Source organism: Leptodactylus fuscus, chromosome 3 (genome assembly GCF_031893055.1).
Source record: "Leptodactylus fuscus isolate aLepFus1 chromosome 3, aLepFus1.hap2, whole genome shotgun sequence".
NCBI classification, from domain to species: domain Eukaryota; kingdom Metazoa; phylum Chordata; class Amphibia; order Anura; family Leptodactylidae; genus Leptodactylus; species Leptodactylus fuscus.
Window position 1 is genome coordinate 36,293,660 of NC_134267.1, and position 27,650 is coordinate 36,321,309.

Consider the following 27,650-nt stretch of genomic DNA (forward strand, 5'->3'; position numbering starts at 1 on the left):
AACTCAAAGACATGTCATGTCCAAGACAACAGCAGAACTGGAGGAGAAACCAGTGTCACAAAGCACATGCTGTGACAACTCTAGTTCTTAGCATCTGCTAATAGGCACCACTCCACTGATTCTGGCACAGATGGAATTTTTTCTCTAGCCCCCACCATTCCTGAGCAATCAATGCTGTTAGTTTTGGTGCCTGATATGATACTTAGACTATGTATTGTCAGGTGGGCGGTCTCAGGCAGAGGGGGTGCGACTCATAGGTCCAATCAGAGGCAGCCAGTGTCAGAGCTCAAAATCACACCCCTTGTCTACTCCTGCCTGACACCGCCCTCCTGACAGTACAGATATTAAATAGCATATAAGATACCAAAGCTAGCAGCATTTGTTGCTTGTAAATAGTGGGAGCTAGAGGAACAATTACAACTGTGCTGGAATCAGTAGAGCAACACTTACTAAATAATGCAAAGAACTGGACTCGGCGGCGGTGGTGAAAGGTCATAAATCATTTTGCAATAAACAATTGAGATATGACCGCAACATGTGAATACACGCTCATTGCTCTATATTGGCCTATGATTTGCCTGATGGATGACAGGAATTAACAGCCCCGGCAGCAATGGACAATAGTCAAACTTTGCATTTCAGTGCAGTTTTCGTGCTGCTTTTTTGCACAATTTGGAAACTACCACTTTCAACTGCATAACAATGCAAAGTGTGAACAATTCCTAGGATGTTTGTGAAGGTTTACCATGCAATAGGGATAGCTTGCAGCTCAAGACCCCTATACTTATAATCTGACAATGAACATGTTACAGTGTACACAGAGACGCACAACTACTCACCATGAGAGTTACCCCAACACGTGTCTACTGCTTATTAGTTTTCTGGTAGAACAAATACACCCAGAAAACTCCCATCTGTATCCTCCGTTCCCTTTTTCTTTTTTATTCCCCCGTTTTCTTCCAAGGCCTGGGTTTCACAAGTATATCTCTGGTAATAGTGCAATAATTTGTTAAGCACCAACCCTTGTACACTGAAATTTATAGACACTTGAAATTGAGATCTCTAAAATTAAAGACGTATGAGGATACTGGTCTTGCCAGGACATACACATCCAGAATAGGGTTGAGCGATCGGGATCGGAAAAGATCGGATTCCGATCGGCGATCGAGTGAATTTCACGATCGAGATTGGCTGGAAAATGATCAGATATCCGATTTTAAAATCGATCTTGAAATCTCAAGATCGGCTCAACCCTAATCCAGAAGCTTTCACTACAGAACCTACGCATGTACCACGTACACACATGCTAGTGTGCTGCATTGTATGGACACGTGGGTAGACAAACGTCACCCTGTAAAGGTGGTCCGTGTTCTGGGATCTTCAGGACTATCAGTGAGTCCTAGGATAGTTCATCAAGATCAGATCTGACACTCGGCACCCCCACTGATCAGCTGACGTGGGATACCGCAGACACCAGAACTATACAGTGGATGGAGTCAGAAACAGACTGTATAGTTCCAATGTCTACCCTTTACAGCTGATAGAGTAGGGGTGTCGGATCCCTACTGATCAGCTGATATGGAAATATACTGCAATGGATGAAGCTGACAGCAAAGATGTGGGGTGTCAGCAAAGGTGCTAGGTGTTGAACCCCCACTGATCTGATATTGGTGACCTATCCTAAGAACAAGTCAGCAATATACAAAGCTAATGAACCCCATTATATTCGATACATGTTTAACAAATGTGCCAACTAGATCTTTATATGTGAGCTGAATATACCAACTATATCACATTTTACATGTCCATTGACAGTTCTTCTGCCTCATGGCATCATCTGGTCCCATATTTGTGTTTGCAAAAATGAATACACCCTTGGGGGTAAACGGGATTTCTCCACCTGTTTTTGTTACGATTGACTGTGAATGTTCCACAGTCCCTATGAAGGTTATGTCAATATATAAGAGCCTTTCATTGCTACATTTTATGATCGCACTCCATTCATCTCCAGAACATTCCATGTCAGTTAATAGGTTATTAAATCCTCATAAAACCTAATGGCTACAGAATATCAATATGCCATATAGTAATAGCACCGCATTGCCAGTAATGAATGAGGAGCCAGAAATGGGGAGAGTCTGCTCTTAGCTTCTGGCCAATAAACTTCTTAAAATTTTTCTGGCTTGTATAGTCTACATTACAATCATATAAATGACATGACTTCAGTACCATGGACCTTAGTCATAGATATGCTGGACATCACCTTCAGATGACTCCATTGACTCATCCTTTCCAAAGAGCACATAGCAATAAGTCGTAGACACTTTTTGCAACTTGCTTAAGTTTTTCCAGGTTGTCAAGACAATATTTTTTTGTTTTTGGAAGCTTTATAATATAAGATATATAATAACATGTTATATACATCTAACAATACTGGTGAGAATTTCTGCACAAAGGCAAAAGCACCAGTCACTATGAGATTCCCGAATTTGACTTGTTTTACTTCAAGTGGTGAGTGACACTATTTTTTTCTTTAATTCTGGATTGACTTATTCTGTATTGTTGGCTAAGCCACCCCCACAGAGCTCCACTATACATATTAGCTTTGCTTCGAGCTCGATAGACCCTTTCCGGATTGGGGATTTAATTACTACATCCTGAATCTATGAGCGTCAATTTGGTTTTTGGTTTTATGTTTTTCTAGTATGCAACTTAAATAAAAAATAAATAATAATTACATCAGAAAAATGGAGACATATGTAGGCCGCCTCAGGTTCCGATCCAAAAGTCAGGTAACCGCGACTGAAAGCCAGTGCACTGCAACGGCATCCAGTCGCGTGCTCCGCTCCGGATTAGGCCCAATGAATGGGCCTAGTCCGGAGGAGGGAGTGTCCTCAGGCTGAGTCGCCTCGCAATTCAGACTGTGCATCTCGCTTCTTTTTTCCGGGAGCCGGAAGAAACGGCTCCCGGAATAAAAAGACCTGAGAGGCTCCCATTGATTTCAATGGGAGCTGTCTTTTTGGTCAGGATTTTGAGGCGAATACGGCCTCAAAATCCTGACCAAAAAAACTCTGTGAACTTACCCTTTGAGGCACACTCACTTTAGTCACAGCAGAGATCTTTAACCCACCTGGTAGGTAATGGAATACCATTCACATCAAAGAGCTTTAAGAAGGTCCAGCCACAACTTAACTCTCCCCTCTCCCCCGTTGACTGCAAAGGAGATATGGAATAAAATCAACCATAGAAACACCCAAAATCTACAATGCAAATTCTGTACAAGGACACAAATACACAACAACAAAAGGTCAAGCAGACGTATACTGAACCTAATTGCATGGATATTCCAATTTTGAGTTTTTAACTGAATTTGTGCAAATACCCATACCTGACATTCATGGCTATTCTAGTTTATGCAGTATGCTGGCCATACATATAAGCCCATCTGCCACATAACCAGATATGAGGGATAAGCAAGTACCATTAACCTTGTGTCACAGCTTAAATCCTACAGACACATAGTATTGTAGATAGTAAAAGCCAGCATCCCTGAACAGACAGGTTGTCTCCATCTATTCAAGTTCTTATCATTTGTTAATAGGTGCTGCTCCACTGATTCCAGCACTGTTGGAATTTTCTCTCTAGCCCCCATCATTCCTGAGTAACAAGTGCATTTAGTTTTGATGTCTCATGTACCTTTTAAGCTCTGTAATGTCAGGTGAGCAGTGTCAGGCAGGGGGCGTGACTGAGAGCTCCAATCAGAGGCAGCCAGTGTCAGAGATCAGAACCACACATCTCTGCTCCTGCCTGACACCGCCCTCCTGACAGTACAGAGCCTAAATAGTATACCAGGCACCAAAACTAACACCACTACTTAGGAATGGTGGGGGCTAGGGAGAAAATTCCAACTGTGTCTGGATCAGTGGGGTAGCAACTATTAATTGATATAAAGAGCTGGGCTTGTTGAGGGCGGTGAAAGGTCCTCTTTAAGTAACACACTTCTATCCAGAGATGTTACTCCACGCTTTCTACGTCATTCCAAGTGATAATGTTTACATTTTTGTAAAAACAAAAAAAACGTGTGTTGGATAAATCTGGAGTACATGAGCTGGAGAGGATAAGGCCTCGTTCACATCTGCGCCCGGTCTCCGTTCTGAAGGTTTCAGTTTCCTGCACGAAACAGAGGCAGAAGACGGAAACCTGCAGGACTCTTTCTCACCCATTCATTTGAATGGGTTTGAAAGCTGTCCGGGCGTGAGCGGCGGTGAGCGTTTTATGCTCTCCGCTACGAAACCGCTTTTTTTAATCCGGACACAGGGTCGGACATGCAGTACTCTGTGTCTGGTTTAAAAAAACCGGTTTCACGGCGGAGAGCATAAAACGCTCACGCCCGGACACAGTCTGTGGTTTCCATCTTCTTGCATGCAGAAGACGGAAACCACAGAACGGAGACCCGAACGCAGGTGTGAACCTAGCGTAAGCATGACTGTCTGATGCCCGAATAGGGCTTCATAAATTTGGCCACTGTACTCCAAGCACAGCATCGTCAGACTGTTGATGCCGCCTCCTGGGCTGTTCTTTCAAGGGAACGCCCCCTGTGCTCCCAAAGCTTCATTTACATTTTGCCAAAAACAGTATATTTCAAAAATGGCTGTGAGCAGGAGTGAAAGAAAGGTAGGGCTGGAATAGCCTTTCAAAAAAACACTGCTGGTACACCATTGGGCCATCGGTTAGATTGAAAGTCATCTAAAGTATATACAACATGGCCATAAAAATGTTTAAAGCACCCTACGGTAAATGCATCAAAAAAGGCAATGGGAGTGCTACATTAGACAATTACCCATTCTTCTCATATCAAGGATTACTCACATTACGAATATAAGTAACTCCAACTTCAAAGAGGATTCCTATTTCGGGGGACTGGCTGTTAGACCTCACAAAACAGTCTCCATCCAGCAGACTTGGAAGAATACCGGTCACCTAAAGACAGAAAGTCGCAAATTAATTGAATGACATTTCTGTAACAATTTACAATATCTTTATGTAATATTTTTCATTTCAGGCCAGAGTAAAAATGTGATGTAAGTTAGAAAAAAAAGCACTTGTACCCATCTCTATTCCCTGTATCTGCAAAACACTGCAGAGCTCATAGTACTATATACCTGCCAAGACTTTATACTGTGACAATGATGTCCCCACAGGTCCTGAAAACTGCAGCGGATAACACTGGCAAAGGTAATGCAGGCATGGTGACCTGAATGTGAGGGTGGGGGGGAATATTAAGTGAGGACAGAAGAATGGAAGGGGGGAACCTCATGAATCTGAGGTCACATGGTTCCTCCCAAAAGCAGCAAAAACAATACCTATTTACACAGCAACCCATGCTAGAAGAAAGAGGTCACATTGCAATGACTCAACTTACTGAAAAGCTGACATACATCTAATGTCTATGAGGTGCTATAATATTATATGATGTATCCAGTAAGCAAGGCGACATGCCCATAACTGTGTATGTGTCTCCAGGCAATGAATGAATGGCATGGACGGCACATAGATGACATCCATGCGCCCCCGGGGCCTCCACAGCCCCATTCATTGAGGTCAGTGAGCACGGGCCTATCCCGAGTTTCGCTCATCGGTCAAGGCCCCATACACGGGACCGTGAGAATACATAGAAAGGCCATAAAAATTAATGGGTCACTGTGCTAGTCATGAAAAACAAGGCTAGCACACTGACATTGCACACAGAGTTATGAGGCCCAAATGGTTTTCTCCTGTCATCTTTCACAAATAAGCAATTTCCATGCCATAAATCACACAGCAATGTACTGAGCTAATATAAACCGAGTATGGATGACACATTTACCCTTGGGGAAAATGTCCACGTTCTGTAGTTTTTGGGTAGCCATGTAGCTCTCACGGTGTGAATGTTGCTTAAGACCTGAAAATACAGAATTAAACAGAATATTATACATATTACTTAGGCTAAAGGGAGTCTGCCAATTCCTCCAAGTATATTCAACAGCACCACAATACCAAGCTTTTACTATGTATGTCACTTCTGTACATTTTGAGAAAAATAACCATGAAGTCTTACGCAAATAAGGCAGTGGGTGCACCGAGGACGGGCCTTCAATCCTGGGGGTACTGCTCTTGCCACTCAGACCCCTACCATCTTTTACCTGTGCCACCCCGTGCAGTGATCCTACCACTGCTATGACATCACCTATTATAGTTTAGCAGCAGGAGCGGTGTCCCCAGGACTGGGAGAACAATAGGTGTCCAGTTGGTGACACCCTTAGCAATCCCAAGTCTCCTGTGTGAATGGAACCGTAGGGTATATATGTGACCATATCTCCATTCATTTCTATAGGAATGACAGAACACTGTGGTCAGTGAACTCGGTCAGTCTGAGAGAAGTGAAAGGAGCAGGGGTCCTGCACATATACTACTGTGTCATTCACAAAGTGGACTCAAGGACTGTCATTTTCATAGTTTCTGGGAGTCTAATAAGTGGAACACAAATTTACAATTTAAGTGCTAAAGGCAGTCTATCACCTCCCCAAGCATACACAACTGCCACCACCATGTTACAGATGACGTTACACTGATAAAGAACATAACCCTGCTAGCTTTCATAGATTGGAGTTGGTCTACTGGGACGAGCCTTCAGATCCCTAGAGAACAGCTCCTCACAGAACCCTCTCCTGCCCGCACCACTCTGTGGGAATTGATCCTCCCCAACACTCATCCAGCTAGAGCAACAAGAGCAGTGATCCCAGGTCTGAAGACCCACCCCTAGTGCAGGCCCACCCCCAGTGCAGACCCCACCCCCAGTGCAGGCCCACCCCCAGTGCAGGCCCACCCCCAGTGCAGACCCACCCCTAGTGCAGGCCCACCCCCAGTGCAGACCCACCCCCCAGTGCAGACCCCACCCCCCAGTGCAGACCCCACCCCCAGCGCAGACCCACCCCTAGTGCAGGCCCACCCCCAGTGCAGACCCACCCCCCAGTGCAGACCCGCCGCCAGTGCAGACCCACCCCCCAGTGCAGACCCACCCCCAGTGCCCCAAAAATTCTCCTAGTGAATGGAGCACAAGTGCGCTTGCATGACCAGCACTCCTTTCACTTCTATGCGGCTACCGGGAATGTAATTTCTATCAGTGGCTGGAGCCCCATAGAAGTGAATGGAGATGAAGGCACAAAAGTGCAGTGGTGCTCTATTCACAAGGAGGCCTTAGGGCTCGTTCACATGGAGTAAACGCGGCACGCAATGTGATGCAATGCGATTTTGACGGTGCATGTTTGCGGTCGTGTTAGCGCCGCATAAACGCGCGTTAACGCGACTGCAAACATGCACCGTCAAAATCGCGGCGCAAACGTCCCGTAAACGCGGCACATTGCGTGCTGCGTTTACTCCGTGTGAACGAGCTCTTAGGCAGACTTTCGGTCCTCTGTCTTCCTGATCACTGGGAGAACCAGGGAACCCACTGATCAGACACTTATCCCCTGCTCTGAAAGTAGTGGATAAATATTCCTAATGGGACAACACCTTTAACTATAAGCTATCCCTTACCACAGAATGACTGTCAGATCAGTCAGGGTAAGACTACAGTTAAGCCCACTGATCATGAGAACAAGTGTACTTTGTGCCCCAAATAAATACAGTGGCAGGTCCAGCTTGCATGCTGCTACCATCACAATTTTTAAGGGACTATCAAAGAGAACCCTAGTACAGCATTAGCGATCTCCTGCAGTCCCTCTGAATTGAATAAAGCAGCAGCGGCATGTGCAACCTGTTGGTCCATTTACTTGGGCCACATGTGACCCTTGTTCTTGTGATCAGCGTGGGTCCCAGTGGTCAAACCTCAATATATGGCTATATTTAGGTATTTGAGCTGTAAGGTTTCTTTTTTTTTTTTTTTTTAATTCAAAAGTTCATTGAACATAAAAGCGAAATAAACAAAGGGTATTACAAGAACAATAGACTAGTGATAAATCAGTAAGCATATGTATAGGATCACATCACAAGGCTATAAATACATAACCGTAGTACGACCACCAAGTCCGGGAATAAAGTAGAGGGGAGGGGGAGAGGAAAAAGAGGGAGAGAGAGGGTAGCGGTGAGGTGGAAAGGTAAGAGCGTAAGTAGAAATACAGAGGTAGAAAATGAGGAAAAGTGAGGCAGAGGATATCAGATCAAGACAGAAACATGTCCACACAATGTTCGGATATAAGAACCAATAAACCATCAGTTGTTACTGAGGTAGGAACGGATCAACCATGGTGTCCAGACTTGTTTGTACGTTTCAATGGATCTCTGTGAGCAACTAAGGAGTTCTTCAAAGCGAGCAATCTGCGAAACTTTGTCCTCCCAAACGGTATAGGGAGGGGTGATTTTTTCTAACCAGTATAGGGGTATTATCAACTTAGCCGCAGATAGGAGATGGTTCACAAGTTTGTCCTTTTTTGGGTCATAACCCGTTGAATGCATGTTGAGAAGGATCATCTCCGGAGTGATGACAAACGAGTTGCAATATATGGAACGAATCAGAGATTGGATCGAGTCCCAGAAGGGTCTAATGAGGGGGCAGTCCCACCAGATATGCACATACGAACCCTTGGCGGTAGAACATCTCCAACAAAGATCATCTGGTGCAAGTTTTTTGTGGTGTAGCCACATAGGAGTACGGTACCATCTAGTAATTAGTTTATAATGATTCTCTTGGATCCGTACACACGGGGATATACCGTGTGAGTGGGATAAAATAGACTCCACTTGTTCGGGTGTGAGATGTAGGTTTAGTTCCATTTCCCAAGAGGTCAGGAAAGCAGGTTTATAGAAAGACGCAGGGGAAACATGGTGATGTAGGAGGTGAGATATTTTCCGAAGCATTCTGGTGGGCGACTGTAGGATCTTTTCAAATGGCGTTAGCTCAGCTCGTAGATGTACCGAAGATACTAATTTGGAGAAAATCTGCTGAAGATGAGCTTTGTGCAGAAAAGAGAGTGACAGGTCAGGAACTCGGGAAAGGATTTCCTCAAGTGGCAAAAGGGTATTCTCACTCAATACGTCCAATATAGTAAGAGAGTTGAGCTTGTCCCACAGTGAACGGTAGGGGTCAACATCAATACCTAGAAGGTCTGGTATGAGGCCCAGTGGTGTCAGAGGAGAAGGCTTCGGTGCTAACGTTTCACCCATAAGAGACCAAATGAGAGGGGCACTATCAGTGAAGTGATCTGAAGTACTGCGTCTTACTGTAGTATGTTGTGGGAGCCAGAGACGTCTCAGATAAGAGGAGCCGAATAATTTTGAGAATAAGACAGACGATGACGGAGATTGCAATGGAGCAACGAGTTCCAGCCACCAGCTCAATAGAGTAGATTTGTAGTAGTCATATAAATTTGGTAGTCCCATTCCGCCTTCGGACTTACGTTTGGTGATGAGTGACCAAGCCAATCTGGGAGTTTTGCCGCGCCAGATAAATTTAGACAGTACTGATCTAATAGATTTAAAGTAAGACTTCGGGATAATGACAGGCAACATGGCTAGTTTGTAGAGGAATTTTGGTAGAATATATGTTTGTATAATCGCTTTACGACCAAACCATGATACAGGTAGGGTAGTATACTTAGCAAGTAGTCTTCTCAGTTCATCTAGAAACGGTGGAAAACTTCTAGAATACAAGGTAGCGGGATCAGCGGTGAGTTGAATTCCAAGGTATTTGATCTCCGAGTCTGCCCAAACAAAGGGGGTGCGAGGTTTGAGCCTAGTCACCATATCTCTTGACAATGTTATATTCAGAATCACAGACTTAGAGAAATTGGTCTTGTAACCTGATAATCTCCCGAACTCCGAGAGTCTGTCTATAAGAGCTGGGAGGCCATCTTCCGGGTTGGTGATTGTAAATAAAATAGCGTCCGCAAATGCAGTGGCATAGAGCTCCGAGTCATGCAAAGGAACACCTTGAATTCTTGGTTCTTGGCGTACTGCTTGTAAAAGAGTTTCCATGAATAGGGTAAAGAGGGTAGGGGAGAGTGGACACCCTTGTCTCGTACCGTTCAGTATCTTAAAACTATCGGATAATGTTCCATTGACACGTAACCTTGCAGAGGGTTGGTGGTAGAGCGAGAAAATGGCAGAGATAAATCTGCTGGGAAGGCCGAATTTGGCTAGTGTTGCTTCAAGGAAGGACCATTCGACTCTGTCGAATGCCTTTTCGGCATCGACACTAAGAAATATCAATGGGAGTTTGGCAGAGCGAGCATAGGTCATAGCTGGGATAAGTTTCATTAGATTATGTCTGCCTTCTCTCCCTGTGACAAAACCTGATTGCTCATCCTTGATGAGTCCAGGGACAAAGGGTTGAAGTCTCTGAGACAACACCTTCGCCCAGATCTTGATATCTGTATTTAACAGCGAAATAGGTCTGTAATTCCCACATTCTGTTGGGTCCTTCCCTTCCTTGTGTATCAGAGTGACATAAGCTTCCTGTGCCTGAGTTGGAAGAGAGGCCCCATTAAGTAGAGCATTACACCACTGGGTGAGTTGGGGAATAAGGAGATCTCGAAATTTCTTAAAGTAGCGCAAGGGAAGTCCATCAGGGCCTGGGCTCTTCCCTACATGGAAGCTGTCAAGGACTAAACCAACCTCCTCTTGGGTAATAGGTGCGAGAAGGTCCGCGGATGTCTCAGCTGGGAGCGTTGGCAGGGTCAGGGAGGCTAGAAAAAGATCAATTTTAGACTTTTTTTCCTCTATTGGCATATCCGGGGATTCAGCAGCCAAATTGTAGAGTTTGGTGTAAAAAGAAAGGAATTCATTGGCGATGCCTTCGGTAGAGGAGACCATAGAGCCGGCGACAGAGCGGATCTTAGGGATAAAGAGTTTTTTCCTCTCTTTCTTGAGGAGATTAGTCATTATGCGGCTCCCTTTGTCGCCATGGGCGTAGAGTAATTTTTTATAGTGCAGATGGTATTTAGCTGTTTGACGGTTAAGGTGATCTCTCAGACGTTCTCTCAATGTGCACAGTTCTTTTTGGGCAGCATCAGCAAGGGAACGTTTGTGAAGTCTCTCAATATGTGCGATTCGAGACAATAGGTCATCTAGGGTTTTTCGGTTGTCTTTCTTGATTCTGGAGGCAAGGGAGATCAGGAATCCTCGAATGTAAGCTTTATGGCTTTCCCATAGAATGGTAGGGCTACACTCAGGTGAAGAGTTTAAGGCAAAAAAAGTCCGAGATCTTGTCTCCTATCCAAATAGCATTTTCCTCGGAATCCAGCAGGGATTCGTTGAGTTTCCATGACCATTGAGGTTTAGGGAGTTGGTGCATTGTCAGTTTGAGATTGACCGGAGCATGGTCGGAAAAAGTAATATTTCCAATGGATGTCTCTACCACATTCTGAAGCAGTGGTTGTGAGATCATAAAGTATTCGAGACGGTGGTACGTTTTTGCCGTAGGAGAGAAAAAAGTAAAGTCTTTCACAGACGGATGGAGAGTCCTCCAGCAATCTAGTAAATGTAGGTCTTGTAGGGCAGCCGAGAGTCTGCCAAGAAGCTTCTGGCTGTGGGTGGGACGACGAGCTGATGAATCCAAAGCAAAATTGAGAGCTACATTCAAATCTCCACCCATAATAATAGAACCTTCAGCAAACAACTTCAAAGTGCGAAGCATGTCCATGAGCCATGGGATCTGATCTTTGTTAGGAGCGTAGATTGAAGCCATAGTGTAAGTCACAGATGCAATAGAACCTTTTACGAATAAGAACCGACCCTCTGGATCCAAGTATTGGTTTATGAGTACAAAAGGGATGGAGTTATGAACCAGAAGAGACACTCCTTTAGATGCAGATGAGGGGTGGGTACAATGGAACTGTAGGGGGTAATGCTTTTTCGAGATATAAGGAATCTTATCACCCTTAAAATGCGTTTCCTGCAAGAAAATTACATTAGCTTTCTGACGTTTGAGTAACAAAAGTAGATTATTTCTTTTGTTAGGGGTATTGAGGCCCCGTACATTCAATGAAATACATTGTATAGTAGCCATTGTGCAGCGAAATATATAACGTATCGCGATGAAGAAGGAGAGAGGTTATAAAGAGAAACAAAGTAAGAAAGGAGATTAAGTTCAGTAAATAGACCGAATAAAGTGAGGGTAGATAGGGACAGAGAAAGGTGTGAGAGAGGCTAGAAGGAGAGGGGCGGAATATGGGGAGAAGGGGGGGGGGGGGGGGAGGAAGAGGTGGTCGTAGAACGCTATAAGTACAACCAAGGAACAGTGGATTAAATCTGTGGGTCCACTGGTCACAAAACCGGTAAGAGGCAAGTTAAGAAAACCAGGTACCAAGATCACTCAACCGGTTACGGGGTGGGTAGAAAGAATAACAGCCTGATCAAACGTGTGCCCATTACACACTCTCCAGTCAGGGTAGGCTTCAAAATATGGTCATAACCAATGAACGATTAAACAATACTAAATGAAACTAGTATATTTGATAATATTTAACAGGCAGGACTAGATGTAGTCTGGGTAAGGATTTCATTACCTAAACCTAAGGAATATTACATCCAGGTATAACAAGCAAATAAACGGTTAAAAGAGGTAAATGACGGTGATTGGGGGGGGGGGGAGCGTGGATGCAGGGGAGAGAAAAGGGGGAGAGGGGAATGAGCTAGAGAGCGTAGTAAACCGATATATCAATATCAGAAGGGCCCGGTAGTAAAGATCTCTGGGGAAGCCAGGAGATAATAACAGCAGCGGCTCAGTAAGGGGAATAGCCGAAAATACGTGATACCTAAAGAAGATCCCCCAGTCGCATGTGAAGATAATACAATCGTAGGTGGATAGGAATCTCTGTGGCAACTAAGCATTGGCGGGGAACTATGCACGAGATATTAAGTCTCGCGTTAAGCTAGGAGTCTCGAGCGGAAGGACCCAGTCGTTTAAAGAAGCGTCAGTGGGACGTACGCGTACGGGATGACGTAAACCCCGGAGGAGTATGGGAAGAAGAAGGGAGGTTTAAAAAGGCAAGTAGGGGGTAGGAGTGAAGGAGAGGGAGGAGGGGTATAGAAACGAAAGTAGGCGGGAAGAAGGGAGGGGACAAAGGAGAGAATAAACATACAAAATAGGATAAGAGCGATAGGGAAAGAGTTAAATCATGTTATAGAAGGGGAAAGAAAAGGAAAACAGTGCAACAGAAAGAAATAAATGTAAAAAGTAATTGCTTCAGGTATCACATAAATGCTAGACATATACGTATCATATATAGCAGAGGGACAAGCTCCAGAGAGCTATCATTTATCTCTTGGGAGTAATTCTCTGCGGTGCGGAGTGCTTTTCTGAGCGCGAGGAGATCTATATCTGCCAGGGGTTCTCGGGGAGGGAGGAATAAAGCCCGCACGGAGGGAGTCCAAGTCCTCTGGAGGAATAGGGAGCCAAGAGGGAATATCAACTTGTGGAGCACCAATTGCAGCCCAAGCAGCCGGCAGATCAGCAGGTGAGTAAACATTGAGACGACGGTCATTGTTGAGGATGGAAAGGCCAAATGGAAAAAGCCAGGAGTATGCAATTTTACGTTCCTTAAGTGCGTCTAGAAGCGGTTTAAGGGCTCTGCGCTTTTGAAGTGTGGATGGAGCTAGGTCCTGGTAGATTTGGATCTTAGTATCATCCAGTGATAATGAAGAACAATCTCTAGCGGCATGTAAGATAGCCGTTGTGTCGGCTGAGGATAAAAAGGCACACAGAACATCTCGTGGAGGGTCATTCGGGCCCGGTTTGGGTCTAATAGCTCTATGGATGCGCTCAATTGCGGCTATAGTAATTTTACCTGGGCCGAGCAAGGTATCAAAGATTTTGCAGGCAGCGTCCGGGAGAGCATCAGCCAGTAGGGATTCAGGGATACCTCGGATACGTACATTGCGACGACGATTTCGGTTTTCAAGATCCTCTAGCTGTAGGAAGCTTTTATTGATTAGGTCTGCTTGAGTCCCCAAGTGAGTGGATATAGCTACAGAAGCACGGGAGGATTCACGATAGGCAGATTCCAACTTCTCCACTCTTTTGTCTACAGAGCGCGTATCAGTCCGGAGTTCGGCGATCTCCGCCATTACCGGAGCAATCGCTTGTGAAAGAGCTTGCGATAAGGTCTTCCGTAGGAAAGCCTGGGTGATGACCGTCTGATCAGAGTCAAGCATTTGGCTATCCACATCTGAATCGCGATTCGTCTCCCCAGCACTGCTATCATCATCATCGGGCGCCATCTTAGAGGTAAGAGCGGGAGAACGGGAGTCCTTCTTCCGAAGGTATTTCTGCATGCCCGACTGTGTCTGCTGGGATCTGGAGTTACCTGGAGTTTCCCCAGGGCGATTGATACCCGTTCTGACCATATTTGCTAGAAAATTGCCGGATTGGAGAGTGTTTTCGGGCGTACGAGTGGCAGAGCTACAGATCAAGCAGCCATCTCGTTCGACGGTCAGGCTCCGCCCCCTCGAGCTGTAAGGTTTCTTATTCAGCCACCCCTTAGCTACAATTGTATATAAGAAACCTAGGTAACAACTACCAATACTTGTGAGACTTTTAAAAGGGAACTTCATCCTGCGTCACTATATATCTATAGAGTTATAAAATAACCTATTCTTTCAGATGAATTTTGTTGCCGTTTTCTTTATCTTAGATGGAAGATATTTCACATAAATACATACAATACATTTATAAACAAAGATAGTATTTATACTGAACTATGTAATGCAATGCAATAAGCCCATGATCTAATAAAAAACACTTACCTTATTGCCATCAAATAGGCAGAGCCGTATATGTCTGCTGAGAATCTGGATACTTGCCCCAGGCAGCGGCATCATCTTACAGCTCCATAATGTCAAAAACACAGAGACTCGGGTGGGCAGGGGCAGAATCTACAATCATAAATGTATATATCATAGTTACACATAACAAATGATTAGAGATGAGCGAGTAATATTCGATCGAATACCTCCCCTGCATAGTTATTGGTGTAAAAAAAAAGCGCCAGGGAAGGTGGGAGGGGCATCAAATTTTTACTGTGTTTACCGCGTGGTATTCGACCGATTACACCAATAACTATATAGGGGAGGTATTCGATCGAATACTACTCGCTCATCTCTAAATGATATGGCAGTGATATAGCAGTGATCATTATTTCATTAATAAAGCTGAGATCAGGAGACAAAACAATGGCGAAGAACGTCTAACATATATAATAGTAAATAATACAAGGCAGGATACAGTATAAATACTCATTCATACGACAGGACTCAATGGCCAGTAGGCAGCCCCATAGATATTAATGGATCAATTTACATGACCATTAGTTTTTACGGCCCTCGTGATTGATGCAAGAAAAAACGGAACGTGCTATTTCCTGTCCCAATTTCACTGATCCGTCGTCAACAGACTCAAGTCAATGAGGGATCCGTGTAAACAGGTTACCCTTGGGTGTATACTCGGCCGTGAAGGAAGTGCTTCTCCATGGTTAAGTGCACGGAGTGTTTTATAGACAATAATAATTGCAAAAAATCTAAAATTAAAAAAAAAAAAGAAAGAAAATAGCAATTAGTTTTGATTTTACAAATGTTATCCTTAGCAGATATACTGAATGGTCACAAACTACCAGCAAACCCCGTTTTCATTCTGAACCTGGAGTCGTTGTATTAGGCCTCAGTTTACACAAGAGTATTAGCTCATTTTACATAGGGTCTATGGAGTTGGAGTCAGAATCAGAAGAAAGCTACTGACTAGAAAATAAAATGATTATTTATATTGTATAATTAATTGGTTACATAGTTTGTTACATTGTTTACTTTCATAGGAATTCAATCTGTGGCTTCTTCATGAGCTTTTGTCTGATCGTGGACCACAGCCATTTATGAAGGGCCGGGCTGCTGAAAAATAGAGGAGTCGGAGTCGATGGTGCGGCCTAACAAGGCCACAATCCCAGTGCTGTACTCTGATGATTCATTCTGATCCATTATTTTCCATCATTGGAGCTCTCATGTTTTTAGGTCCGCTTTACTGGATTAAATAGTGAGGAATACATTGCAATTCTGAACAGCCAAAAACAAAGGTAAACTATAATGTTAACACAACCAGCGACTGCTCCTTCTAGCACCTGCTTCTTGCCAAACTTCAGACAGTAGGAGATAGTTCTATGTAAGGGGCTAAGGAGAAGCCAAACTGCTAAATTCAACGTGATTGTCCGACCACCTAATGTTTAATGAGTCGAAGGAAATAATGATAGAACTGTCGCATTATATAAAGTTTCATGAGTCCTCTTGCAGCGGCTCCCCCCCGTTGCCCAAACAGTATTTTGGGGGGTACAGCTGGACAGATATCAGAAAAATGATTATTTAACGGCTATCATATGTGTATAGCCAGCATTACATAGGACTCCAGGGTTAGACTACATAATAAAATGCCCTGCAAAGCCAATTGCAGGACTGGTTGGTCAAGTGAATAACAAGCCATCCACAGAGGTCGTGCACTTTGAACCCTATGTCACTGATTCGATGAATAAAATAATTTATCATTCTGCAGCAGTTTTCTGGAGTAAAAATGTGCAAACTCAGACAAAGCCTGGGATAGGGTGGACCTCATCATAACTGAGGAAGGGGATAGGAAGACAGACAATGAAAGCGCCAGTCTGCATAAATCTCCCTCATTAGGGCTCCTTCACAAGGGGCAAGAGGGGGAGGATTTTTACACCGAATCCACCTCAAAATCGGCCCCCTCACAATAGAGGTCTATGTAGACCACTAGCTTCCTTATTTCCGTGAGCGGTTTGTCCCCGCTCACTGAAAAAAGAAGCGAGCTGCCTTTTCTTCAGGCGCATTCTGCGGCTGATTCAGCCCTGGCGTCTGCCTCGCAACAGCACCCTCCGGACTAGGCCCATTCATTTGGGCCTACTCCAGAGCGGGAAGCCGCGACTGTCAGAAGCCACGACAGATGCATTTTGGACCAAAATACGCGATCACTAGTCCCGTATGAACTAGCCCTTAGTGCTGAGACTCAAACCTTTACTTTAAAACATCCATTATTTAGGTTTCCAGGCAACTTTCACTTCATTAGACTTTTATCATTTCTGCACCAGTAGATTTAAGCAAACGTTTATTAATACACAATCACAACTCCAAAACTGACCAATATACAGAAAGGACAGATAGCAATATAATAACAGATTAACACTAGGTTCACGCTAACGTTTGGGTTTCCCTCCTTTGGGTCCGCTTGGGGACCCAAAAAACAGAAATCCGATCCACTTAAAAAGCGGTTACCTGCAAACGCCATGGACTATAATGGTGTCGGCCAGGTTTCTGACAATCTTTCCGGAATGGAGGACCCTGAATGTTAGTGTGAACCTAGCATAAAGAAGGTTTTACATAGGGCAGTAATGGGTCATACAGACGTTCCTTCCCGATCATAAATGGTAATGGTAATCCACTTGTTTGACCTCAATCACATTTTTAATAACATAAAGATAATTTTGTTTTTCGCAGAACATCTCCTCGTTTAAGTGCTGCCGGCAGTAATGGAAACTGTATGGGGATGGGGGAGAACAATCACATGAAGGACTGTACGTACCTACAATTATTGTGACACATACAGTAAATGAAAAGCATCAATCATCATATAGGTGAGCTGGTGAGAGTTCAGACTGTGCATAGCTGAGCTTTACAAGAGATACTTAGTACAGGCTTTTGAACCTGCCAATGTTTTATGGGTAATAGTAGGACATTAATACTTTCTGCTCCTGCTTGTAAAGTGAAGGTTTACAATGAAATATATGAGAAAATTGCTCCTCTTGGTGTTACATAATCTTTTATATGGTAAGGTCAGACAAGTGCAATGCTTACTGGCTCCTAGGTATGTAGTGTCATGTAAGGATAAGGATCATATTTATTTTTTCCAGCTCCCCAAATCGCACACGACAGGTTTAACTAATACATTTTAAGCTGAGCCTATGGCTTGTCTATTTAAAGGGGTTAAGCCACAAAAATTATTCACCCCATATCCATAGGACAGGGGGTAAATTGCTCATTGCTGTTGGCGGATTGACTGCTGAGACTCCCAACGATCCCCAGAGCGAGGGTGCTTTACCCCTATTGTGAATGTTAATACAGAAAATGCAACCCAGGGGAAAAATGTCATTCAGGTAAGTCTAAAAGGAGTCTATGAACAAGGACCCGTAGTCTAATTTGGGGTGGGAGCCTATCTTCAATAGGCAACGAGTAAAGCTGGAGGTCTTGGTATACTGCAGCACAGAAACCAGGACGAAATTTGGGGAGGGGGAGAAGGTCACAACTATGTACAGGGGAAGGTGGTGGAGGGGGAGAAATTGAAGGAAAGAAGGAAAAAATAAGGGGGGGGGAGGGAGTGAAGGGTAGCAAGGCATTTCTCTCTAGTCTGGCACCACCTCCTGGTCCCAAGGGGGGTCACAAAGAAGGTCCATGAAGTGGGCAGAAGAAGAAAGGTCGGCCAGTAGGATCATGTTTTTTGGAATTGGGGAGCAGTAGAGACGTCAAAAGTGAATCCCGCTTCCATGCGGTAAATTTTGCTCATCATAGCCATTGGGATGTCGTGAGGGGTTCAGGAGATTCCCAGCAGGCAGAGATGCAGGCCTTCACAGTATTCAGGACATATTTAAGTAAGCAGCGTTTATATCTGATAAATACGGAGTCTGGTGCAGCTCCAGAATACACGCAGGAGGGTCTCCTCCTCCAAATCACAGTGTGCAAAGACCCTTTTACACTGGAAACATAAAAACAGTGGCGTAAAAAGAGAAATTTTTTGTGTTTATTATATTTGCGCCAGGTCTTTTTTTCCCCAATTTTCCACCATGCATGCCAATTACTTAAAAAAGTGGGCAAAGTGGCTGATCTTTGCAAACCAATTGAATTACTGTTACTTATAGCAGAAAACAGACAAGGATATCACCAACTTGCGTGACGGCGTGCTAGTCAACTTTACAACTCATTGAGTACAATTGTAGTCAATGCATTCAATATCTGTGTTCAGCATTTAATACAATTACTAGCCTCTGCCCGCGGCTTCGTCTGCGTGTTGTTGATGTCAATGATTCACCTATGTTCAGCAAATTGCTGCCGCCGATAGTTTGCTTGCTCCAGCGTTTCGGCAGCTCTTAAGCTGTCCTGTTGCTGAACTTGTTCCTCACGAGTTCCATGCCTGTGATCGTTCCAGCATCTCAGCAGCTCGCTGGGACACCATATAATGAGCATGTTCTTGGCGACGATGATCCCCGTCAGCTCCACTTGAGGAGAACTCTGTGACTTCTGGCTTCCTTCATAGCTCTTTGTTTTAGAATTTTGAAACAAATTAGATCTTTTTCCCGGCATGTTTAAAAGTAGCAAACTGCCAATTTGGATTAAAGGTGTTTTCCCATCCAGTGTGTCAGCAGATCAGATAATATGCAAATGCATGTACAGAATGGACTGAGGGTTAGCTGAGTTTTTACACAAAGAGATAACAGACCTGGCTTTATCAGAAGCTGAGATAAGCTGCTGCAGTGTAATATAGTATGTGAATATAAATTCATAACAGTCGTGAAGCCATGTCATTTACCGGGATAAAAAGTAGCCTATGTGTTAATCGAGGTTAAAAACTATGTGCCAAATTTCATTCAAATTCGTTCAGCCATTTTTGCGTGATTGAGTAACAAACATCCAAACACACAAACTTTCACATATATAATATTAGTAGGGTAGGATAAATGTACTAGAACATACCCCTCCTTTCTCGGAGTCCCACAACAGATCCTTAAAGCCCAGCTGTGAAGTGGTGAGTTCAGGCTGGAGGTATCGGCCGGCTTTGTACTGATCTCCTATAAAAGAAATATAACCCATTTTTAGTTTGTTATATCAATATATTCCCACTTCAGATTATCCAGCAGAGAAGTAAAAACATGATCAGGTCCTCAACAAAAACTTCAGCAAGAAAGCTGCCATTTCTTGGTCAAATTGTTGGCATTTGGGAATAGTAGTGCTAGTAGTGAGTATGACTAGCGCCTTATTTCAGTGTCATATATTAAAGGAGTATTCCCATGACGCTTGTTCACTAACCTGCAGTGCTCTCTTCACTTCCTGCTTTTCTCGGGCACATAGGTGGGCGGGGTTTCACTTGCACGGGATTGGTTGTAAATGAATTACCACAGTGTGAAGCTGATGTAGCAGAGCTGGATTTGAGTCAGTTTGCATTACATACAGAGGTAACGGACTCCCTATCTCAGCCCTTATCAGCCAAATTCAATTAAACCGACTGATAAGAGCTCATAAATCTCGGAGCTCTCACCTCCCCTATCTGAGAAGCTCCGCTACTTCAGACACAAACAGCTCAGAGCTGCACCCAGCCCCTCCCTCCCCCTGAGAGCAGGCAGCTACATCACTTGACAAATGAGCAGATAATCCCAAGGTCCATAGAAACGGAGTGTAAACAATGCAGTGAATAAATTAAGATAGCGGCCAAACAAAGCAGTTTTGATAAAGCAATGCATTTAGGAAAAGTCTTATATTCACATAAACTAGCAGTATAGATAGGATCCTTGTGATGGGACAACCCCTTTAATAAGAATAAATAGTCCCACAATATAAAAGAGCCAGTGATTGAACTACCATTATGGCTGCTACGGGGCCCACAACCTTAGGTGTTTTTTTGTTTAAATAGGCCATTACCTGCTGGAGTTACTCCAACAGGTAACAATCCCTATTTACTTACCAATCATGCTTCTTGTTCAGCTCTCTATAGGGCTCAATGGTCCCATGATATTGGATACACAGGCCACCTGGAGGGCTGAATGGGAAGTGGAGGCAACTGTGTGCTGGAGCGGGGTTGACAAATAGGGCCAGGGGAAAAGAATTTGTTGGGCGAACCTAGGGAGATTCATCTCATGATGTTCACCTGACAGTTTAGTTCGTACCGAAAACATGTCTGAAACTAAACTCTTATTATTCTGTGGGGTCTCTTCAGGCCCCAGGGGTATAAAGATTGGAGGCCCAGGGGAGGTGCTTAAACGTAACTAACAGTCTCTGCGATGTCACTGAAGAGGCCCAAAGATCAGTGCAGGAGCCCAGGAAAGGTGAGCGATGCTGTTTTTTACGTTTAATCACCTCCCCTGGGTCTCTGCTAATTATATGTATTACGGTATGTAATCTAGTAGATAAGGATGGATAACGACACAAGTCCATCAGGTCCAACCAAAAATCTTAAACCTATAATCTGTAGTATTTTTCATGCACACAGGTGCGCACCAATACTACATTCACATGATGGACCTCATTTTGTGATCACTGGGGGCCCCACAGACATTTTGATAATTGAAAACCTCCCTTTTAAGCCATGCCATTCATAAAATATCATTCTGCATAGTATAAACAGTAACAGGAGATTTACATCATTCCTACCATTTTCTAAAAGCTGTGATAAAGTCGATGTTCGGAACCCGGGAGGGACTGTGCCCATTGCAGCCAACGCTTCTGCAGCACTCAGCTTCGATGGAAGAACAGATATGCTTAGTAGCCAAACTCAGGAACAAAATGTCACTAACAGAAATGCTCAAACCATAGCCATGACACACTGCTTACCTCTTGAGTTTTCTTAGAAGTGCTCATCTGAGATATTGTGTCTTCCGCAGGCCTTTTCAAATTGAAACAAAAGAGTCAGAATATATTTTCCCAATATTACAATTATAGAATCCAACATGTACAAGTACATCCGCCAGTCCAAAGAACCTGCAATAAACACATCTGTAATAAACTATCGTATATTTGTGATGACACATTGTTGAAGCAGTAGTACTGGATTTCTTGTTAAATTATAACTTAGCATGCTTCCCTTAAACAGTATATACCTAAAAAGAGTTGTGTACCTCTGTATTACTTACCTTGCACTAATCTAGAGTTCTAGCGCTGCAATAAAGCAACCTAGCGGTCCACAAGTGTATTACAATACATAAAGCATAGTACCATCCTATTTTTTTTGGTGACCACAATTCCCAGTACCCCAGACTATGTTCACATGCTTTACTTTGATAATCTGACACTACATCTGCTTTTGGTTGCAACAGTTGAGAGCCAGAGTAAATGCTCAAACTACTACAGGCTGGACAAAGCCCTTAAAGAGATCCGATCATTAAAACTCAATTATTTATCCCTAACACGTAGGAATAGCCTTAAGAAAGGCTATTCTTCTCCTACCTTTAGATGTCTTCTCTGCGCCGCCGTTCGGTAGAAACCCTGATTTTCGTCGGTATGCAAATGAGTTCTTTTGCAGCACTGGGGGCAGGCCCCAGCGCTCAAACAGCACTGGGGGTGTCCCCAATGCTGCGAGAGAACTCTCCAGCGCCGCCTCCATCTTCTTCAGGAATGGGCTTTCTTTCCGTCTTCTTCCGGCGCTGGCTTCAAAATTCTAGGCCTCGGGCAGCCAACTGCGCATGCCTGCCGGCCACAAGAAAATGGCCGCTTACAGTACTGTGTAAGCAGCCATTTTCTTGTGGACCTTCTTTATGATCTCAGAGATGAAAAATTTCCATATAAACCAGTTTTGGAGAGAAGTTGAAATCAAAATAAAGATAAAGAGTCCGCACAGTTGCACTTATTTTCCTGAACTTAAAGGGGTTTTCTGATCCCAAATACATGATTCCTACTCAAGATTTATCCAAAGGATAGGTCATCGGTTTATAACCTGTGGGGTCTGACACCCAGACCCTGTATAGATCAGCTGCTCAGGGCACCCCGGCTGTTGCAGGAGAGTAGAAGCAGCTCTGCTTTTGCTCAAGCATTAGGAGCGGAGCTGCAATTCCCCCAGCGCCAGCACTATACAATAGATGGGGCTGCTACTCTGCTCCTATTAGATGCAGCCAGGACAACTGATCCGTGCAGGGTGTGGGTAATGGACCCCACAGATCTGATCATGATGACTTATCCATTATGACTTATACAAACTACTCAAGGGGAATAGGTTTTTGTGGCCTGCCCCATACTTGCTCCATTTAATAGGTATATTTTACTTTATCATAAGACAGACTGACTAAGAGCAATATTCTGCTATACAGATAAATGGGACATGGGGTGGCATAGCTGCTGGCTTTTGCGTATGGGCAGTATTACATTCCTGATGATATATTGATCTAATTTTGGAAATTGAGTTAAATCTAGCAAGAGTGAAAACTATATTATTACCTCTTTGTACTGACAGTATTATCTTCTGCTGATTCATCCTCCTCATCTTCAGTGTCTTCTTCACTGGGCACTGGATTTTGGTCAGCCCCTGTGTATACCTGTCAATTATAATAAAATATAAAAGAAATAACTTTCATTTAGTAATCAAAATGATCAGTAGCTGAGGCATGAGAGTGGCTGGTTATCCCTTTAGATTTTACTCCTGTGGCTGGGCTGGTTTTCATCTTTAAAGGGGTTGTCAAGAGCAAAAATGGACAATCCTTTTAACTTTTAAATTAGCCAATCAGTGAAGGGCCTGCAATGTCACTACCTGTGACATCACAAGTCCACTTCCTGAAGCCTGATGAGGCCGCTGATTGGCCTCAGTGGTCACATGATCACTAAGGCCATGTCTCGTCTTCAGAGATGATTTAAAAGTTAAAAGGCTTGTCCATTTTTGCCTGGGCAACCTCTTTAACATTGCATATATATTTTCAGCAGTGTATGAATGGGATGCCACTACACTGCTACTGTATACTGCAACAGATCAGCCGCTGGCGACTCCACCAGTAGCCAACCCTCTGCGACTATGCCACATTTGACCCCAGTCTTGTGGTATTTTAAAATGGGACTTACCTGCAGGTAGGTCTTGGGTACTAGACCCTGAACTCCCTTAGAGTTTTGGGCCACCCACCAACCATCAGGCTTTTTGTCAAGGATCTGCAGCACTTCTCCCTTCTATAAAAGACAGAAAATTACCCTTACACAACAAATGAAAAAAGACAACAACATTATGGCTTTATTCCCATTTATTCTTTTTAGTTCATTTTTAGATGATAGGTGTGATCAAGAAAATGTTGGAGATTGATTTTTTTTTTGTAGATAATGGAATTTTGCTTCACATTTTTATGTCCTATATATTGCATGGGCCATTTTAAAGGGGCTCTAGCACTAGATATACATGTTATGAGCTAAAGATATTCTTGAAAAAAAGGCTATTCAGGTGCTGCTATTAGTTTGTAAAAAGAACCCCTGTTTTTGTTTCCTACCTCGGAAATCGGTATGCAAATGATCTTGATCCTGCACGGTGGGCGTTCCGTGCACCCCTTAGCGTCATAGCTTCTGGATGCCCACCGCTTCCTCCAAGCCCTCCTCCTCCTGCTTGTTCACCGCCTCCATCATCGGTGGTTTCTATTGAAATAACGCGCTTGCGTAGTAGCGCTCCCTCCGCGCGCACCTGAATAGCCTTTTTAAAGGCTATTCAGGCATATTTTTAGCTCATAAAACGTATATCTAGTGATAGAGCCTCTTTAATGGCTCGTGCTCCTTGACATTGGAACGGAATGGAAGCCCGATTGAAATCAATGAGGGATGGAAGGAACTTGAGTGCATGCCGCTAAAAAATATGAACTAACTCAGACTCTGTATTTTTTAATCTAATGTATATTCCAAGGGAGGATTTTATGTAACTGACATCAATTCTACTTCAAGAAATGACAAATCCTTACTTGAAATGTTAAGTCCTCCTTCTGCTGCGCCTGGAAATGTCCAAGTGTGATAAAATGTTTTGCAGTTGTATCTAATTCATCCTCATCCTCTTCCTCCTCCTCTTCTTCTTCATCATTTTCCTCCTCTTCATCCTCCTCTTCTTCTTCTTCACTTTCTTCTTCATCATCACCTGTGTCTCTATTAGTTTAATAAAAAGTGTACACATAATATTCTTAAAGGGACTTTGTCACAAATTAAACTTATCCTCTCTCCATTCTTTAACGTAATTTAAAGAGGACCTTTCACCACTTTTGGGCACATGCAGTGTTATATACTGCCAGAAAGCCGACAGTGCGCTGATTTCAGCGCACTGTCGGCTTTCCCGATCTGTGCCCGGTGTAAAGAGCTTACGGTGCCGGTACCGTAGTGCTCTATGGTCAGAAGGGCGTTTCTGACCATTAGCCAGAGACGTCCTTCTGCCTCGCGGCGCCAATCACGCAGTGCTGTGGAGCGGGGAGGAACTCCCCCCTCCCGCTCCTGATAATGCTCGTCTATGGACGAGCTGTGTGAGCAGAGGGAGGGGGCGTTCCTCCCGGCTCCACAGCACAGCGTGATAGGCGCCGCGAGGCAGAAGGACGTCTCTGGCTAATGGTCAGAAACGCCCTTCTGACCATAGAGCACTACGGTACCGGCACCGTAAGCTCTTTACACCGGGCACAGATCGGGAAAGCCAACAGTGCGCAGAAATCAGCGCACTGTCGGCTTTCTGGCAGTTTATAACACTGCATGTGCCCAAAAGTGGTGAAAGGTCCTCTTTAAGTGGAGTACAGTGTACAGTGCTATCTCTGCCATTCGTTTAGAAGGGAATGGAAGAACAAATATGCATGACACAACTCTATTTAAAGGGGGCCCAGGACCTCCATTCCAGTATATAGGAAGACTATAGTTCTCTTTGAGCTGGAAAGTGCTATACACTACACACAGTAACTGAATGAGAATCTGTTCTATAACTGTGTCTCTATCAATCAGAAACAGCCTCAGGACCATGCAGGACATATATAGAGAAGTACTGACTTGTTGACCACCTTTCTGCACCTTCATGAGGCTTTCTCTTATGCTCCTGTCTCTGTAGGGAGCACATTAGCTCTCTCTGCCTCCTAAAGGGCCAGTATGCATGACGGGGTTTCTGTTCCCTGCCAATTCTTAACCTTCTAGCACTATTTAAACCCCCTCCTCCAGGCACTCTATATCTGAGCAGTACAGCTATACAGCTCTGCTTGTGCCTGTGAAATTATCTGCTGCTTTGTGCTACATTCTGACAGTTCTCTTGTGTAGCTGGCCCGTTTTCTATCCCTATATCTGTTTCTCCATCCTTATCTACCTGAACACAAACTCTGGTTGTACTTGACCGCGCTCTGGCCTGTCCCCTGGTGTTTCACACCAACATCTTTCTGGCCTTTGGCCAGCTGCCACTTATACCGAGACCCCTTTGACAGGTAGTGACCTGGCAGTCTCCTCACAGGGAAATCCAGATCTCCATATGAGAGCTAAAGGAAGAATAATGGGAAGACAATGCTCTTTGGAGTGCCCCAGAGTCAACCACTTAGGCAGCACGTCCATGACAACCCACTGTCCATTAACAATAGACACAAATCATATAATCGAGTCATGTAACCTGCAGTCCATCTCGAGATGAGTAGTGCAGTGATTTTCAGAGTGAAAGTCAGATTAACAAAAGGAAAAGGAGCCGAGAAACAGCCTGACAATAGCAAAAAGAAGCATTTCATTCATGAAAAGTTTGTTGGAAGGTCAGTGCAGTTACAGTAAGTTATCATTGATTCTGAAGGGAAATTGTGTTTTGTCTATTCATGATAACTTACTTTGCATCTCCTTCTCCATGTGCCAAAGTCTTTGCAAGATTTTGCAACTGATGAGACAACGTCACCAATCTCCGATCTTCATCCTCTTTTCTCTGGTCATAATTCCCAACAGGTCCGGGTTCATCAGTCTCAAAAGAGAGAATGATTTTGCTTTTACAAAGCATAACTTATAATATACTATACATATACATCTACTATTACTATGTTAAGATAATGTGGGTGTAGGTAGTGGAATAACATAAATATTTCAATACATAGGCACAGATAGGAACCTTGGTTACATTTTTAGTTCAGTCTCTTGGTTGGAGAGCTGCAGCAAGATAGTTACAGTCATAACTTTGAGCAGAGGTCAGGAGCTGTGATTCAGCTCAATGCAGTGAGCCAAGTACACTTCAGTGTGAAGGACCTGCCTGGTAGGACTGTGTGAAGGACCAGCCAGGTAGGACAGTGTGAAGGACCTGCCAGCTAGGACAGTGTGAAGGACCAGCCAGGTAGGACAGTGTGAAGGACCAGCCAGGTAGGACAGTGTGAAGGACCAGCCAGGTAGCACTTGCGGGAACAGCATATGCTGGATTGACATTTCTCCTTCTTGGTAATGCTGCTATAAAAACGTTTTGCTGTATGTTTAAGGGGATTTTCCAGGACTATGATGTTGAATGATTTGGCCTCTTTACTGTTCATATTGCTTGTATAATGGCTGTGCTTGCCATTGCAGCACAGCCCCATTCATTTTAATGGCACTAAGTTACAGTATGGCTATGTGATAAATGGAAGTGCAGACACTGGCCTGAGAGGAGGAACTAACCCAAGAACTGCAGGCTGACTGGGTGTCAAACTTTACCAATCTAGTATTGATGGCCTATCCTAAGCATGCCATGGTTACAGAAAATCCCTTTAAGTAAAAGGGAGGATATACTGTAAATATTTATTTGCCCCAAATAAAACCCAATAATGCCTTGAGTGGATGGACCTTAAAGACGAATAAAAGAATATTCCAATTTACTGACAAAATTTTTAAGAGTTTTTTTCCATGTCAGAACGTGAAGTCATTTTCCTACTATGTAGCACTTTATACAGAATTAC

At 43.9% G+C, this 27,650-nt stretch overlaps 1 protein-coding gene across 1 annotated transcript in view; it reads right to left on the reverse strand.

The window, feature by feature from the left end:
- The window catches only part of NPHP1 (nephrocystin 1), a 61,062-nt gene that overhangs the window by 17,023 nt on the left and 16,389 nt on the right, over positions 1 to 27,650 (reverse strand). Inside the window, exons 4-14 of the mRNA XM_075267421.1 lie at positions 26,568 to 26,695; positions 24,708 to 24,885; positions 23,836 to 23,937; positions 23,221 to 23,318; positions 21,625 to 21,676; positions 21,445 to 21,529; positions 19,774 to 19,868; positions 14,782 to 14,910; positions 5,867 to 5,941; positions 4,870 to 4,980; positions 3,131 to 3,213 (exon numbers count right to left, since the gene is read on the reverse strand). Coding sequence (XP_075123522.1) covers positions 3,131 to 3,213; positions 4,870 to 4,980; positions 5,867 to 5,941; positions 14,782 to 14,910; positions 19,774 to 19,868; positions 21,445 to 21,529; positions 21,625 to 21,676; positions 23,221 to 23,318; positions 23,836 to 23,937; positions 24,708 to 24,885; positions 26,568 to 26,695 — 1,136 coding nt within the window. The remainder of the gene's footprint in view (positions 1 to 3,130; positions 3,214 to 4,869; positions 4,981 to 5,866; positions 5,942 to 14,781; positions 14,911 to 19,773; positions 19,869 to 21,444; positions 21,530 to 21,624; positions 21,677 to 23,220; positions 23,319 to 23,835; positions 23,938 to 24,707; positions 24,886 to 26,567; positions 26,696 to 27,650) is intronic.